The sequence below is a fragment of the Lynx rufus genome, unplaced genomic scaffold (genome assembly GCF_022079265.1).
Source record: "Lynx rufus isolate CCGP_SWC_20201006 ecotype Redwood Valley unplaced genomic scaffold, mLynRuf1.p SCAF_2, whole genome shotgun sequence".
NCBI lineage: Eukaryota > Metazoa > Chordata > Mammalia > Carnivora > Felidae > Lynx > Lynx rufus.
The window spans coordinates 26,657,033-26,675,147 of NW_025814834.1; the positions used below are offsets into that span (position 1 = coordinate 26,657,033).

General features: G+C 41.4%; 1 protein-coding gene across 7 annotated transcripts; it reads right to left on the reverse strand.

Moving 5' to 3' along the window:
* Window positions 1–1,184: 1,184 nt before the first annotated feature.
* On the reverse strand, window positions 1,185–16,970 carry RPE (ribulose-5-phosphate-3-epimerase). 7 transcript variants are annotated; one of them, XM_047085524.1, is made up of 7 exons: window positions 16,788–16,970; window positions 16,098–16,117; window positions 9,952–10,031; window positions 5,398–5,537; window positions 4,649–4,783; window positions 3,868–3,954; window positions 1,185–1,666 (listed from the first exon to the last, which is right to left on the reverse strand). In XM_047085524.1, the coding sequence occupies exons 1-7, from the start codon at window positions 16,896–16,898 to the stop codon at window positions 1,544–1,546; spliced, it is 696 nt and encodes a 231-aa protein (XP_046941480.1). In that variant the 5' UTR covers window positions 16,899–16,970; the 3' UTR covers window positions 1,185–1,543. The 7 variants fall into 7 exon arrangements, with proteins under 7 accessions (XP_046941480.1, XP_046941479.1, XP_046941486.1 ...); XM_047085523.1 differs by having other exon boundaries at window positions 16,086–16,117; XM_047085530.1 differs by having other exon boundaries at window positions 16,086–16,117; window positions 16,777–16,824.
* Window positions 16,971–18,115: the final 1,145 nt, after the last annotated feature.

The window sequence follows — 18,115 nt, forward strand, 5'->3', positions numbered from 1 at the left end:
AATGTTCTTACTTTTCAAACTTTTTATTTGTCAAAACTCATAGTAGCCTAAAGTTTAGGTCCTGTTATTTCTTGCCATATTTCAAGACTATTTGCAAGTGGCAGATACATATTTGTTGTCAAAGTATAATTTGGGACACAACTTTAAATATTTATGGATTAACTCTACCTTATCATCTTTTAGCCTACCTGGTCTTTGTTGGATTAATATAATATATATCCTTGGGGTCAAAATCCATAACGTCCAGAATATCCTCAGCCATCTGGTTCTGCTACCGAGTAAAATTAGACAAGGTTAAATAAACAAGGCTACCTTTGCCTAATCTACCTCCCAAGGGCTCCATTTGTGAAAAGAGTAAAACCAGAAATCCTCTCTGCCCTACTGGATTCTTTCCATGGTACCAGCCTGTTCCTGAGCTTTTCTCTCTTCCTTTTTTAAATGGGGACAAAAATACCTGTCCCATCACTCAGAAGAGTGATTTGTGGTTTTAATGAAATTATATCAAAGTACTTTATAGGCTATAAAACATAAACTTCTGTAATGATAGCTACTTTGTATTGAGCATCCTCAATTCTACTATCCTACAATTCTGGGACTAGTAGTGGAAGCTTTACGTATACATAGGATCTCTCAGTGCTCAACACAACACCGCATGGTAACTGTAATTACGTTCAGTGTATAAATCAGTTAACAGATACTCAAAGAGGCTGGTTGATCTGATTTGCTAAGTCAAACCGCTGGAAAGGAGAAGAATCCAGATTCAACTCAATATCACTTCCAAGCAGAGGCTTTCCTTTCCTTTCTGCTCGGAGCTAGCACATTATTTCATGTCCTTAAGAATGGTGGGGAGGATTAAGAAAAGGTGGGGATCACTGTGTAACCTGCCCCTCCAGCAAAGCTAACAAGGAAAAAACGCCCTGATAAAATCTATATTTGTATAAATTTTGTAAAATCTATACTTGTATTTTAGACCACCTGAAATCCCTGGGCTTCATACACTGTTTGTGCAGTTTTTATGTATCAAATATAAGGTACAAAATAAAAAACAGATGTTTAAGAAGCAAATTACTTCCATTCTACTCATATTGTCTCTCATACACACACACACAAATCAAAAATGACATGAAACAGGAAAAACATAAGGACTTCCTTTGCTTTGGAAAAACAACCAAGAAACGAGAAGATTTAAAATGCAGAAAAAAAATATTTTTTCATAGTAGCTAGTATGCCTTCAGTAGGCATTAAGACACATTTCTGTTTATAACCCTATTAATACAGCCATATTTTTACTCTTATAAAAATCAAGTCTCCCAGTAAAAATGGTATTTTACCACACTAATCTTTAAATTCCATCACTAAAAATGGAGACATACACACCAATTTCTAACCTCTTGGAACATTCTGCAGGATAGATTTTAGTCACTGGAATGAACAGCTGCTCAGAGAAACAGCCCTGCTTCAACTGTGGTATGTTTTGGTAGTCGATATTCTTGTTTTCCAGGAGAAAGATTTCATGAGCGTAAACACTGAACTCCTCACGGTTTCATCGATCAAGAGAACGTTTCTGAGCAGCTTCTGAGCAAACATTTCTTAACAGGTTGATCACAGATCTGGGGTCATCACTCCTCATAATGGCACTGCCAGACACAATCATGTTAGCTCCTGCCTGGAAGAAGTAAACACTCAGGTTATCCTTCAAAGGAAGACGCAGAGAAGCTTAAAACAATTTCTGGACTAGAGTTTCTACCCTTGCATTCGTCAGTGCTTTAAATGCACGAAAGCTACCTTGAGATGAACAGACTTCAAACAGTCTAGTTCCATGAACAAATAAAATGCTTAACAAATGAAAACATAAAATGATTTTTAAATGTATTTAAGAAATCACTGGCTTTTTAATAACCACCTTTAAATAAACGACATTGAATCTTTGCTAATATTTAAAAAAAGATGTAAAAATCTTTTAATCCTCAACTTTATTAAAGTTTTTCCAAAATATGCCAGTGCCCCTAAGGCTACTAAAAAACAAATTATCTTTTAATCTTTGGACTCTGTAGTTGACCCTTGAACAATGCAGGGGTTACGGGTACCAACCCCATGTGCAGTCAAAAATCTGTGAGTAACTTTTTGACTCGCTCAAAATTTAACTACTAAAACCCTTCTATTGACTGGAAGCCTTACCAATAACATAAACAGTTGATTCACACATATTTGGTACATGTATTACATACTGTATTCTTACAATAAAGTTAGAGAAGAGTGTTAAGAAAAGCAGAAGGAATTGGGGTTCCTGGGTGGCTCAGTCGGGTAAGCATCCGACTTCAGCTCCGATCAGGATCTCACAGTTTGTGAGTTTGAGCCCCATGTCGGACTCTGTGCTGACAGCTCAGAGCCTGGAGCCCACTTCGGATTCTGTGTCTCCCCCTCTCTCTGCCCCTACCCCGCTCACACTCTGTCTCTCTCTCAAAAATAAACATAAAAAAAAAAAGACAAGAAAAGCATAAGGAAAATACAATTACATTACTATAACAACAACAACAACAAAATCCACATAAAAATGGACCCAGGTAGTTTAAACCCACGTTGTTCAAGGGTCAACTGTGAAGGAATTGATAGACCATTATTGCTAAAGTGTGAAACTATAAAATACAGCAACATTAAATAATTTCTCCTTCTGACGTCAGAAAGAATGAAGCACTTTTTCATGTATTACTTCACTGTATTCCAGAAAGGCTTTGAAGGGCTTAAAAAAGATATTCAATATACTTTTAAATGTGGAAACAAAGAAATCAAAGAGAAAAAGCAAGTAAGGGAAGTCCAAATTTAGCTCTGCACTCCCAGGATTTGACTTGAGGGAAACCCAATCTGTCACGTGATCCACTTCCGGAACAAAGTGGCAGGAGGCTACAGGGAGAGGCAGCAGAAGGGAGGAAAATTCCTCCCAGGAGACACCGTCACTCTGTGATACAGTGCACATCTCCAAAAACATTCCTTCCAAAAATGTAAAAAAAAATTAGTTTTGTAGGGTTACAGCCTAACGTGGTTTTAATGTAAGCAGGAAAAACGCCCAAAGGCACAGCACAGTTCAGTAACAAGAAATCCACAAGTAGTCAAAGGACATACGTTCACTAATCACCCGGTCAGCTCCTCTTCCAGAAGTACCTCACGGCCACGGCTTTTGACAAGTATCAAGCAGAAAAGTGTGGCATTTATACAAAAAACTTAAAGTGCAGATTAGACCATGTTGCTTAAATAAAAACAGGCCACATAAACTTCAATGACCTGCAGTGTTACAGGAAGGGCTGGCACCCTCTTGGGAAGCTCAGGGCTTCATTAACTCAGCTCAGCTGGCTACTTGGGAAGACTCATCCCCCCTCACGTAGAGGAGGACCACAGCTATCCAGAAATCAGACCAAAATTTACATCAGAAATGGCTCCAGTCAGTTTTTACAAGGGACAAACCAGTAACTAATACACCTAAGCTATACAAAATCACAATCTTTTCACTTTATAAGCAGGTAGAGATTTTCTTTCCCTATTTTGGAAAAATGTCTTACTCCAAGGCCTAGAACTTAATGATCTCCCAAAGGCTGGCATTCAGCATATTCTTTTTTAAAAAATAACTTCCTTCAGCATTAATGAGATAACTGGGACTTACTTTTTAATGATTATGTGATTTGAGAATATTCACTTATTGCTCTTTATTCTCAATGTTCTACATTTGAACAAAAAAAATACCTTTCCCAGAAAGAAAGGCAATTTAGGAAACACAGGAAATCTGTTTGGCGCACAAGACAATGTTCTAGACATTACATTTGATAGGAAACTGGTCTGTGACCAGTTCAGCTGTGACCTGAAGAGCAATCTCACCTCTGCACATTTATGGATAGTGTCAGGACCTACTCCACCATCGACCTCTATGTCCAAGGACGGGAACTGGGTCCTCAACCAATGAACCTAGATATACACGAAGAAATAAGTGATTCCTAAGGTGGATATTTCCTAAGGGGAAAAACAACCAAATAAAAAATCAAATAGCCAAATACTAGCCACTAAAACAGGATTCCAAGTGTCTCACACAGTAACTTTATTTTTCTTTCTTTATTTTAAGTAGTCTTTATATCCAACATGGGGCTCGAACTCACAACTCAGAGACCACGAGTTGCATGCTCTTCCAACTGAGACGGCCAGGTGCCCACCACACAGTTAACTTTCTACTAATACAAATTATGATCAGGGATACCTTCCTTTTTAATATACTGAAACAAATCCAGCTTCATAAAAGCAAGGCTTATTCTTCTGGGGGAATGGCACTGAACTTGTCATGGCTTTGCAGAGAATATACTTCATGCAAACAAGACAAAGAAAAAACCCTCAATGTTCAATGAAAAGAGATCTCCCAAGAGATCGAAAGGCTACAGGGATAATGCCTTTGACAGAAAATTTCAAGATTAAGATGTGATATTTTTCCTGATTTCCACGCTAAATCTCATACAGCATTTATCACACCGTACTCCAGGGATCTGCAGGCATCCCCCCCCCCCACCATCTTCAGAACAGGACATGGCTAAATACACAAGTGGCTCAATACAGGCTTACCGAATGTGCACACACTATAAAAGCCTCACCCCAAAACCAAATATTTCTTTACCTTTGGCATCATATCTTCCATGAATTTCTGCCCTCCAAACCCAGGTTCCACTGTCATAACCAAGGCCATATCTATCTGATTCGCCCATGGTGCCAAATACTCAACTGTAGTTCCTGGTTTGATGGCAAGGCCAACCTATAACAGAGACAAATTTGCTACATCACATTAATAATTATTTCCACATTATATTAATATGGCATGTCAGACCCAGTAGAAATATCTATTGTTTAAAAATTCATTTTTAATATTTATTTATTTTAGAGAGAGACAGAGTGCTAGCAGGGGAGACGCAGAGAGAGGCAGACATAGAATCCAAAGCAGGCTCCAGGCTGTGAGCTGTCAGCACAGAGCCCGACATGGGGCCTGAACCCCCGAACCGTGAGCACATGACCCAAGGCAAAGTCAGATGCGTGACCGACTGAGCCACCCAGGCGCCCCTAGAAATATCTATTCTTAAAGAGTAGAATATACACAGAAATGGAATGCATAAGTTATTCAAACTATTTTTTAAAAGAGTCAACAAGGCTACCCACATGTAAATCTTCCTAAAAGGCAGTACTTTTCAGAAAACATTAGGGGAACATAGAAATCCTGTCTAACAGACAACTTATACTTCAACTCTGATTTCTCAGCTAAAAAACAACTGCTCAAGTCTGGTCTTCTCTGCCTATCACTTCCTGTCTTCTAATGAAACGTCCACACCAAGAGTGAAGAGTATTAAAACGTTATGGTCACTGTTGGCCCCTCACCTTCATCCCATTCTCCCGAATGTCTTTTATCAAAGCCCCAGGGTTCTCAGTAGCCTCAAGATGAAAGGTATATTGATTGGCTCCTGCTACAGCCATTGGTTTTACCCACTGTTCCGGCCTGGACACCATCATGTGCATATCTAGAAAGAAAAGACACATCTCCTGAATACTACTGAAAGGAAGATACCTGCCCCATATTGGTGAGGCCAGCCTGCAGTTCTGGCTGTTTTGGATATCAACTACTTGGCATTAAAAGAATTCTTAAATAATGACACTGCTGTATTTATTGCTAGCCTCCTTTTGACTTGAAGATACAGTTTGAGTTAAATTCATTTCTCAAAAAACCAGTTTTCCACAAAAGGCATATGATGGTATATATGAAAAGGACTAGAATTCAGGAAACCTAGGTCCAGGAAATGCTAGTCTAAAAAAACCTCTCAACAGTCCTATTATCTATGCAGATTTCATTTCTCATTTATAAGAAAGCTAAATAAAGTGATTCTACAATATCTTATGGAGCACTTACTGCATCATTAAGTATTCTAGGCCCCAGGGACAGAGCATAAAAAACAGACAAAAATCTCTGCTGTTATGGGGATTACATTCTTAGTGGGGGGTGGGGACAGACCATAAAGAAACTACGTTAATACAACACACACTGGGTTGGCAGCTTGGCCAGCATGGCTGGGCAGGAGGATCACAGGGGCACGGGATGAGGGGCCACAGCCTGGAGCTCTGCAGACCACTGGGCTTTATTCTGAACGAGACTGGGGGGGAGCACTGTGGGATTCTGAGCGGAGAGGTGACAAGATCTAAGCTGGAAAGCCACAGTAGTCACCCAGGAAGAAATGACGTTGGCAGTGATTGAAACTGGCAAGCAGTGGCAGGATTCTGGGTCTGCTCTGCAGCTATGGCAGCGGGAGCTGCTGCAGGCCAATGTGCAGGGGGAGGGGAGCCCGAAAACTGCACCATGGGGGACGGGTCTCGAGGGAAGGACATGGTAACTGCAGGTCTGACACACATCCTAACTGTAAAGCTCAAATCACAGGGATCGGTTAGGGAGAGTGGGGGTGGCCTTCTTAAGGTTCTTGACTTGAAACATTAGACCATTTAACAAGAAGAGGGCGGCTTAAAAGTGGTTAAGTCAAGAAATATTGCTGTCAAGAAGGAAACAGTAAATACTCCTAGGTCAGACAGATATGCTAAGAAGAGTTTTGAGTTTGTCTGTTTTTTGCTAGAGGAAGCATACCTCTGATACAGCTGAGATACATTAAAGAAAAAATGTCTAGAATTCTAGACTCAACTAAGACCATAAAATGCAATAAGGCTTTGAAAAATATCAGGAAAAGGGAATACTGCTTGACAAAGCCGAGATTAAAGTTTGTATTTCTAAACTAACAAGTGACAAAAATAGAACCTATGTTAATAGGTAAAACATTGTTTTTAAAAGACAAACTCTATTTGGTGTTTCTTATTTTCTTTGTGTTATAAGTAAGGAAAAATCAATCTGCTTTAAAATATCTATTCATTCCTTTCGTTAACAGACTGCTATGCCAGTCCACCTCCGGCGTGCGGTCACCGCTGGGAACCCTCAATGGAGAGTGTTCAGGGAGCGACCAGTTCAGTGAGTCATCTGCCTGTAGGTGACATACTGAGGTCACAGTTCTCGAACGTTCCAACATCAGCCTCCGCTTACACTGTTAAAAATTACTGAGGACCTCCAAAACGATGTTGATGTGAACTGTATTTAACACTGTCTAAAATGTTTTAGAAATTCAAACTAAGCAATTTTTAAGTGTCTACTGAACTCATTTAAAAATAATAATAAATCTATCACATGTTAACTTAAGAGTGACCTTATTTTATACTTTTGCAAGTCATTAATGTCTGGCTTAACAGAAGACCTCCATATTCTCACATGTGCTCTGCATTCAGTCTGCTGCAATGTGTTGTTTTATATGAAGAAAAGGGAAAAAAGTACACAGAAAAGGGAGGGGTACATTGATAGCCTTTTCAGACCAGTGTGGATATTCTTCTATTTCTACCCCAGAACTCAGCAAGTAGGACTTTAATAAAGGTTAGCTGCAATGTGGAATCTGTAAACTCTACCAATGAACTTTTTGAGCTTTGTTACACTAAAAGCCACTGGCCTGTCCTAGTACACTTTGAATGGATCTCTGCAGTACTGGTTTGCTGCATTACATAGGACTTCCAAAGAGTGACACGTTTTATTATTTGCTATCAGAAATTATGCAACACCACAGATTTTATCACAACAGCTGTAAACAGGAGAAAGCTAATAAGCTCACAGAAGCAGATACAACTTCTTCAAAATTCAAATTTTCATTTGCAAGCTCTAATTTTATCAGTGGAAACAATAATTAATGAGGCATCTTCCTTGAAATGACAGGCTTAGTTAACTTTCAAGAAAATGTCAGTAAAATACTGAAGTCTGATAACCATAGTTCATCTATCATTTTATCATTCCAATGAAGATAAGTGTTCGTGAAAAAGGCAGCCAGTTCAGTTCACAACTCAGTGGCACAAGTGGGTTTTCCTTGAGAAAGCCATCATCATGCAGTATACTGCAGAAGCACTTCATATGTACTTCCTGCTTTGGCACACAAAACATGAAAAGAAATGCACCCAACCATCAGATTTACTGTAGTTAATAATTTGTACTGACCTTCAACGATATGTACCATGAATACATGGTGGTGAAGAATAATTTAACAACAACTTGGATAGTTCAATAGCATTGCTTTGATTCAGGCTAAGGAACCAACAGACAAACTCACCATTGCTTTTGTACCATCCACACAAATAATGACAAATAACGCTGTAATATGAAAGTAATCATCACCTCATGTTCCACCCGCAAGAGATTCCTGGGGTCTTCAGACCACACGTGAAGACCGCAGATTTAGATGAGAGCAAAGAAAACAAAAACAAAACAACACAAAACACCCAAAACCAAAGCACAAAAATAACAGCTTTTTCCCTATCACTTGATTGCTTACTGGTTATTTCCACTCAATACTGAGACTGAACAGTTCAGAACTGTACCAGTTATGCATGCAACTTGTGAAATACTTCTTAGAATGTACACATGAATTATCCAACAACCAAGATCCAAGAATCAAACAAAAAAAACACATCTTAATATAAAAAGCAAAAGTCACAAAACCCAAACATTAAAGCATTTGGAGTCCATTCATCTTTACTGTAGACCCACTTCTAGACAGACTGATTAGTAGCAAGTTTATTAGCAAATAAACTAAAAACAGAAAGAAAGAGCAGACTGTGTGTGGTTGTAGCAGTAGGATTGATACGAGAGGCACAAATGTAGGAGACACAAGTAGCACTGAGTAGTGATGCGAGGAATCAAGTAAAAGAAAAAAAAAGAAAAAAAACAACTTCTTTTAAATTCATACAAAGCCAGATGCAGAGGACTCTGTGGCCACAGCACGGTGGGGGCAAACATGGCTACTTATTTCATTCACCTGATATTCTTAAGAACAAATTTATTTTGGAAAATTCATTTTCTAAAATGTAATAAAAAAGTCCAGATCATCAGAGGATTACATTCCATTATCTGAAAATTTCAAAATGGTGAACAAGCTGCTGGAACATGGTTTCCCTCATGCCACATAAATTACGTGGTAACGCACCCTTTCTTACGTGCAAAGTAGATGGATCCTATGAAGAAGCTCTGACAGAGAGAACTTCCTACAACGAGGGCAATGTTCCAGAATGGCACTGTACAACAGTCACTAGACTCATGTGGCAACTGAGAGCTTGCAATATGGTTGGTTAATGCCACTGAGAAGCTTCATCTTTCATTTTATTAACCTGAACTAACTTTAAATAGCTACATGTGGGTAGGGACAACCACATGGGACAGCACAACTAGAATCCTTCTCAAAATCGGCCTACAATATGCCAATAAAAAATACCTAAGTTTTACTAAATTCCAAGGTACTTAAGAACATTATTTATAAAAATTTGTTCAACTCCTTACGTACGAGACATTTGTCAGCTTCAAGCCGTTGCTAACTTAGCTTAAAAGAGCAGTAACAACATGTGGACTGAATTCACGTTCACGAGAATTAACAATTACACTAAACCCCAATCTTGTGTTTATGCTTAGCTCTACAAAAACCACAGTAAAACAAAGTGGATTAAATCCCTGCTGTAAAGGACAAAAGTAACCTGACTGAAGGAAGTTTGAAAAAGAAAATACGGAAGGTGGTCTGATAACTGGATAAAGGTTAATTTAGGATGGGGTGCTTAGAAAGGCTTCTCCCTGAGGAAACGCCAGTAATTCAGGGCCAAAAGATAAAGCAGAGCCAGCCAAGTGAACAGTTTTCTAGGCAAAGAGATCAGCTAAAGTGCCAAGGCCCTGAAGCAAGAAAGAGTTTGGCTTATTACAAGCAGCCAGTGAAGACCCAGCACAGGGTGGGGGTTGGGGGTTCCAGATGAAATTGGAGGTTGAGAGATCAATCATCTACTTGAGCAACACATCCAGCGTCAGACAGCGTAACACCCACTTACCAAAGAAAGGGTCCTGGCCTAGCTGCTTTCGGAGGCTTTCTACCACAGGGTGCCCAAAGGTGATGTTGGGAACAAAATGCCTATAAGACAAACAAAATCTTACTCTGAAAATGTTTTCAATTCAATTTCTGTATTGTTCTCAAAAGCACTCTGATAGGGGTAAATGGGACCATCTGTGATTGCAGTATTTTTCCATGTAGTATTTAACATCATCAGTATTAAAAAATACTAAAAATATCTCAGTAATTTCAGTTTTACAAAGCAGTATTTCCCTGATATTTCAACAAAATCAGACAGTGTCACAAGATTTAACTCCATCGTTTGTAATCCAACAGGTAAAAATGGAAAGACAACCAAATCCAAACTCCAAAAGTTTTATGACTTGCCCAAGTCACACACTAGTTAGGAAGTTCTGGACTCTGACATGGGTCTCTCAAATCCTAGTCTGTCATGGGCGTCCTGTGGCCACTTCTAATCCACTTCATTCAGTGGGCACTAAATCAGTTTAACCACCCATTACTGAGGGTTTCCAGCATGCCAGGTGTTGTACCTTACTTCATCTTCTCATCAGCCTTATGAAGTAGATGCTGTTATAGCCCCATCTGAAGAACACAGGAAAAATAACTTCCTTAAGTCACCCTGTTAATAATTTGCGGAGGCAGGATTCAGAGTAAGTCTTCCTGACATCTGACCCCAAAGTACTTCATGCCACTGACCTACTCGCTTGTCCTTCTGTTCTATCACTAGCTCATTTCAATATGTAACAAAACCCCCTCTATGCAAGTACCATGATACGGGAGTTCCTGCTTACCCTAGAAAAGTTTATAATCTCATTGGCGAGAAATGGCTAACACCCAACAGAATCCCTGGCCCTGCTGTCGTATTTGTTGGGGAGAGCCGACTCCCTTGACCTCCAGGTGGCCCGTGCAGCTGGTTCTCCCCAAAGGCCTGTGAATTTCAGTGATGCGTGTCACTGCAGGGCCAGGAGCTTAAGCGGTATTCCTTTTTTGCCCTCACTTCACCCTTTTGCCAATAGAGAAGCCATTAAGGGCTGGCAGAGTGACAGGATGGAAGGAGACTACGTCCCTGAAATTCTTCATGGAAGGACATTCAAGCTGAACTGTTACGTGAATAACTGAACTTTATAACATTAAGTCACTGAACTCGGGGCTTTATTGGTTAAAGGTAGTAGATATTACCCTGTATGAGGATAGCAAGAAAAGGTAAAGCCACAAGTGGGCCATATGAGGCAAGTAGTATGGCACTTGAAAAGAAGGGAAGATCACGAGATTTAGAGAACAAAGAATTTGTAAAGATGGGAAAAGAAATGAAGCAAAGGCAAAAATAAGCAACTTGTGTTCAAAGTGGGGGAGAGGTGGTGCTGTTCGGCTTGGTGAGGGTGAAAAGAACAGGAGGCAGAATACGTCACATCAAGGGTATCAAATGCCTGGCTCAGTGTTTGGATTCTATCCTGCTGTAAATATGAAGTGAGGTTTTAAAGCAAGAAACAAGCAGGCCCATTTGGTAGAGTGTGTCACTCTTGATCTCGAAGTTGTGAGTTCAAGGCCCATAGCAGACATTACTTAAAAAAAAAAAAAAAAAAAAAACACAAAGCAATGAGAAAATAAAAAATAAAGTGGAAATAATAAAGTGGGAAGACGGCCTGGGCAAGGAACAATGAGAATGGAAAGGACGACAGATAACGCGTGACAGGACTTGTGAACTCATTAGATGTGAGGAGCTCAAAAGAGAATAAACCATGGTTAAGACCTTAAGCTTAGATGGCAGACCAATGAATGCTAATAAAAAAATTAAAACTTACACAGGCCAGGCACCATTCTAAACACGTTCCATATACTAACTCATTAAAACCTCACAACTCTATGGTGCAGGTACTCCTATAATCCATATATTACAGACAAGGAAGAGAGGCTCAAGGTCACACAGCCTGTGAAGTGCCACAAGCAGGCATTAAACACCGGCAACTTGGCTCCAAAGTCCAGGCTCTTAACCTATTACGCTCATCTGTCCCTCCACTGATAACGACAAAAAAACAAAGTCCAGGGGAGGTGAGACGAGTCAGGATTCAGGACACATGTGAGAGGGACCAGGTAAGGTGGACAGGTACGGACACCTGCAAACACTTTGGTCCTTGAAGGTAGGGTTTCTAGTATCTAGAAACCATTCCACCGTTTCACTTCAGAGCAATGACTGCCAGGGGCATGGATAAGATGCTCGTTATGTTTACCTGGAACTCAGAGGTGAGGGTCAGATAAGCAGACAGGGAGGCTTACTGGGTATCATACAGCTCTGGAATGAAAATCGGGATTTTGTTCACTGTTCTTTTAATTTGCTGCATGGCCTTAGGGTACTTTTGTTGCTCAACCTTAGGTTGCCTTTATAATTAAACAGACATAATAAACACATACATCTTGAGAAAACAGGAGAACAGAATAAATATACTTTTTACTTCACTGGGAAACAGAAGCAGATCATGTAACACTACTGATTCCCCCAGCTGCATGACTAATTGTACTACAGTGCTCTAGGCTCACCACGAACACTAGAAGAACAGAAAGGTACTGATACCCTGACAAGAAACCAAAGGTTTATGGTTAAGCTGAAACAGAAAAAGGCAACAAACCCAAGCATGAAGTGAAGGGGTCCTAAATTTGCCAGGCAACAGTAACCTTGGGACCACGTGTCACAAAAGGACTTACAGGCTCTATGCCAACCCTATGACACTAAAGAAGACCTGGGAATCTGAATTCTCAACAAATGCCCTGGGAGGTCTTTTTTTATGTTTATTTTGAAAGAGAGACAGAGAGACAGAGAAAGAGCAAGAGTGCATGCGCACAGGGGAAGGACAGAGAGAAGGAGAAAGAATCCTAAGCAGGAGGTTCCACGCTGTCAGGGCACAGCCAGACGCGGGGCTCAGTGCCACAAACCAAGAGATCATGACCTGAGCCGAAACCAACATTCAGATGCTTAACTGACTGAGCCACCCAGACACGCCAAAGCCTTGGGAGTTCTTATCAGACCAGCTTGGAAAATACATTATTTCACTCTAAGAGAAATATCATCAAAGCAGTCGGCTTCACCATTGTATTATTCTTTTTCTTTGTCCTATTAAAGGTACTTTCTGCAGTCTGCAAAAAATAAAATACAATAAAAAAAGTATCCCTTTTCCCCAGAGACTTAGTGAGATTAAGCTATAATTGTTTACAGCACAGGTATATAATTATTTTATCTCTCATCATCTTCTCTCATCAACCTGAAGCTGTTTCCAATTGTCATACAATCAATTTCAGAGAGATAAAACCTTTACCAGATCTTTCAAGATAAAGATGGTAAACGGAGGATTAAAGTTGATCTAAAATGGAGCAAGACTGTTGGGGTGCCTGGGTGGCTCAGTCAGTTGGGCATCTGACTTCTGCTCAGGTCATGATCTCGCAGTTCATGGGTTCAAGCCCCACGTCAGGCTACGTGCTGACAGCTCAGAGCCTGCAGCCTGTGTTAGATTCTGTGTCTCCCTCTCTGTGTGTCCCTCCCCTGATGGCGCTCTCTTTCTGGCTCTCAAAAATAAATAAAAGCATTAAAATTTAAAAAAAAAAATAAATGGAGCAAGTCTGTAATGAGAAAACATTCCCTGTGAATCAGAAAACACAATCTCATGTTTCCAAGAGCTGGCAAAAAACACAGAGGAGCAATATAGGGCAGATGGAGACAGAAGACAATTGAAGAACATCTAGCCTGGTTAATGATGGTGGCTGCCATTCAGCTCCAGCCCATTGTGGCCTCATGAGGCTGTGGACCAAGTGCTAGCAAATCTTTGGGTGTTTTTCAAAAGTCAGCAATCCAGTACTCATGTGAAATCTCCCCAATTTTAAATCCTGGTAACTAATTTAGAAATTGCATATTTGCGGGGCGCCTGGGTGGCTCAGTCGGTTAAGCGGCTGACTTCGGCTCAGGTCATGATCTCGCAGTCCGTGAGTTTGAGTCCCACGTCAGGCCCTGTGCTGACAGCTCAGAGCCTGGAGCCTGTTTCAGATTCTGTCTCCCTCTCGCTCTCTGCCCCTCCCCCGTTCATGCTCTGTTTCTGTCTCAAAAATAAACAAACGTTAGAAACAGACTTAAAAAAAAAATTGCATATTTGCTCTGTTCCTACACTTAGGACTAACAGCACATTTCTGATCACTATCCTGTCATGGCAGGTTTATATGCTTTCCAATGTTCTTTTCCAGAGAATTCATTTGTCCTTTTTTTTCAAATATCCAACCATACTAGTGCACTACCCCCCACAGTATTCCCAAAACTTGTTCCTGACCTTCAAGATGAAGACATTCAGTTTTAATCAGGAGAGAAATCGGGGACCTTAGGGGAAAAGGGGAAACAACAGGTGCATCCAAACTAGAATACTAGAGATTTTTAAAGGGACCAGGAAAAAGAACAGCATAGAGGCAGTACCTGAAGAGAAGGTAAGTTGAGGCTGGCTACCTTAGAAAGGGGAGTCCACGCCCCCACTTTCACACACCTGGCCTAGGAAACAATGCAGCTCAGCTAGCTTTGCCTCTTCCGGTGGGACATCAGGAAGAGGTTGAAACTCCCTAAATGTTTCCTCCTTTACAAAAGGGGATCAAAATACCTCTGAGCTCAAAACGTTGTGAAGATTAAAAGAGAAAGGTTTTAAAATGGTGTTTGGAGAATTTAATTTTGTCAAACCAAGATGTTACTTGGCAAAGGGGGAAAGGAGCCAGTAAAAAACAAATATGTGTATCTTAATCAGCTCAGCGTCTGCCACTGGGCTGGGAGGGGACAAGGTGTTTCATCAGACATCCCTCTCTTATGACAGAGCCAATCATTCATTCAACCAATTATAACTAAGCCTGTCACCGTGCTTTACCTGCAGAGAATTCAGAGGTGAGCCAAAGACACCCTACTTTCAGGGAGCTTACAGTAGAGCAGGAGAGATGGGAAAATAGACAACAAAAGTAATTGTATAAATTATTAGGTCTTTGTGGACAGAGAATGTCTTAATCCTTCCTGATAAGCCCAGAGCCCACAGAAGACATTTAACTTCTGAGACCACACAAGCTGTTGCAGGCTTCTAATCCTGGCTCCACCATTTCCTAACTAGAAGACCTCAGACAGGTGACTTAACCTTTTTGTGTCCATTTCCCCACTGTCAAATGCTGGTGACAACAACAGCACCAACCTCATAAGGTTATGTGAGTTAATTCACAAAGAACATTGAAAACACTTACGTGCTCAAAAATATTAGCTACTACTGTTATCATTAATATTCTTGATTTGTGCACTGAAAAAATTATCTTCTCCATTCAGTTACTCAAATATGGCCCAAGACTTACTTAAAACACCAAATTGCTTTCTGTGTTAAACAGACTACACATGTACACATGTAGCCTGTTCTATCCTGAGGTAGGGGTCTCAGACACAAAATCTGTATCCCAGACATGAAAATGTACCTACCCATCTTTGAGGTACACCCTCCAGTTACCTGTGAAAGCTCAGAGCTTTCCAAAAATTATGTACGTGTACATAACTATGAATATGAATTATGTATATAACACAATAAAAATCAAGCTTTCGTGCGAGGTAATACTTACCAATCTTACACACTTAGCCTAGAATGCTTAGACTCTAAAGTAAAGACTTTGCCATGATCAGTTGGGATACTTAATGATAACTGAGTCGGATATAAAAGAGAAACAACAGATTTAACCAGACAGAACAGAGAAAGACAAAACTCTTGTAACAGGAGTGACATTAAAAAGAACAGGAAGTAACTGATCATCTTTTGTAAATAAAACAAATTTGCAAATTTGCACGAGGCCACACAGAAATTTTACCTGTTTAAATTTATTTTTTGACCCGGAACCCAAAGTAATGGCTGTTACTGCTTTAAGGCCAGTTATCAGCAGGGCTCAAGGAACTACTTGGCAAACCCAAGAAAATACAATTTGCAACTCTGTCACAATGTTGTGTAATCCTGAAAGTCCTACTGTCTTCTCAAGGTTAGACTCTACATTTTATAGCCAACTTAAACTAGCATCATACTGACTCTGAACAATATCGATTATGTGCTATAACTACAGTGCTTAAAAATTACTTACAAAAAAACTGACCTCCCTGAAGAGCAGGGTGCCTGAAGAGAAAATAAACAGGAAAATCAAAATTCGAACAATGACACAACACCTAATAATTATTGAGAACTTACTATACGCCAGGCACTGTATGCTTTACATGTTGGCTCATTTCATCTTCCAAAATTGCCTAAGCGGTAGGTTCTATTGTTACTCCCATTTTTCACATAATGAAACTGAAGCTCAATGAGGTTAAGTGGCTTGTCCCAGGTGATCCATCAAATGGCAGAACTCGGGCAATCTCGCTACAGGTACCAAGCTCTTAATCGTTACACAAGTCTGTCTCCCCAGCTTTGCCACTAACTAGCTATATGAGCTTGGGCAAGTCATGCCTATCCCCTTGGGCCTCAGTTTCTCTAACTGAAAATGAGAGACGCGTCCAAGAGATTTAAAATTGCGTCCAGGTCCTAGTGCTAGGGCCACACGTTACGTGGGGGGAGGGGAAGAAGTGGGGTTTGGGACGCGGTCGCAGCCCAGGCTGCCGCCTCAGGTTCGCTCCAGCCAGGGCCTCCAGGACTCCCACCCCAAGTCCCCTTTTCAGCACCGCGTTCAGAGTGCGGCGCTCCGCGGTACAGGGACGCCGTGCACCCAAAAGGCACTCAATAAAGGTGCGCCGAGCCCGCCCCGCGCGGCAACCCTGACCCGAGCCCCGCGGAGTTACCCGTCCATTACATCCAGGTGCAAATAATCGGCCCCAGAGTCCAGCATCCGGAGGCACTCAGCCCCTAAATTGGCCAAATCGCTGTTAAGGATGGACGGGCCAATCTTGCAGCCAGACGCCATGGTGCTGGTTCCCAAGAGCAAGTTACCCACGAGTCCTCCGGTAAGACGAAAGTGTCGCCCCGATTGGCTGCGCAGTTTTAGTCCCTTCCCGATAGCGTCTTCCGGACTCCACCGGAAGCAGCTGCCCGCAGGGAGGAAGTCCCTCCTCCCCTCGGGGGCGGGGCTGTCTGCCCGAGGGCTTAGGGGTGGGGCCTCTCGCCTGCAGGCCCTTGCCTCTTTCCTTCCGTCTTCCTTCTTGAAGTAGTTTTTAGGTCTCCCGGCCCTCGCCGAATTCGAAGTTTCTAAATCTTTTTTTGCTTTACATCCCCCGGGTTCTTTTCTTCTCGGCTCTTGCCCTCACTTCACTTTTTGCTTCTCCATTGTTTCCACCTGTGCTGCTGTCCTCTCCTCTCCAGCGCTTGTGCTTGCCTGTAAAACAACGGAACAAATAAATCCTTTCTTCTCATAGCTTTCTCCTTGAATTCTTTTTAGGAGCTGAAGGAGTCACATTTAGGGCGGAATCGTCGCTCTTCTAGGTACTAACTGGGTAACCCGGCGGTCACTTCTCCCAGTCTCCGTTTTCTCATCTGTTAGGACCCCTACCCAGCGTTCAGGGTTGTTGTGAGGATCAGATAGGTGAATCCAGATAATGCGTTCAGCGCGAGACCTCGCGTGCCCAGTACAAAATGGTGGTGATTATTATTACTACTCCCCTTCTTGGCTTCTGGCCCTCATCCTTATTCATTTTTCTTTTGTTTTTCCTTTTTATGGAGGTTCGTTGACAAATTGTAATACATTTTTTACTGTTCGGACCCAATCTGGAAGAGAGTAGGCATGTCTGTTCCTCTGCCAAATGTGTCTAAGGTCATTGGGTCAGGAAAAGGGGGTGGGGGGAAATCCCGTGGGGGGGGGGGGAAAAGGATTTAGCAAGAACATACCTTAGATGGTAGGGAATGGGCACTTTGTAATTGATTGAAAGTGGTAACTTGGACCCCGTGGTGGTCCTGGCCATGTTTAGAGGGCAACCAGTTCCTTCACATTCCTCTTGGGAAATCTATTGGTCATTGCATCAGGTCATAATCGGGGCAGAGAAATCAAACCTGGGTACCTGTTTCCCAATATATCCATTCTGCTTTAGTTTGAAAGATAGGGGTGGAAAGCTTAAGTAAAATGGAGCTCATCTGGGGTTGGAGGGAAGAACTGGAGACTGGGGGTTGAGAAGAGACATCAAAGCACTC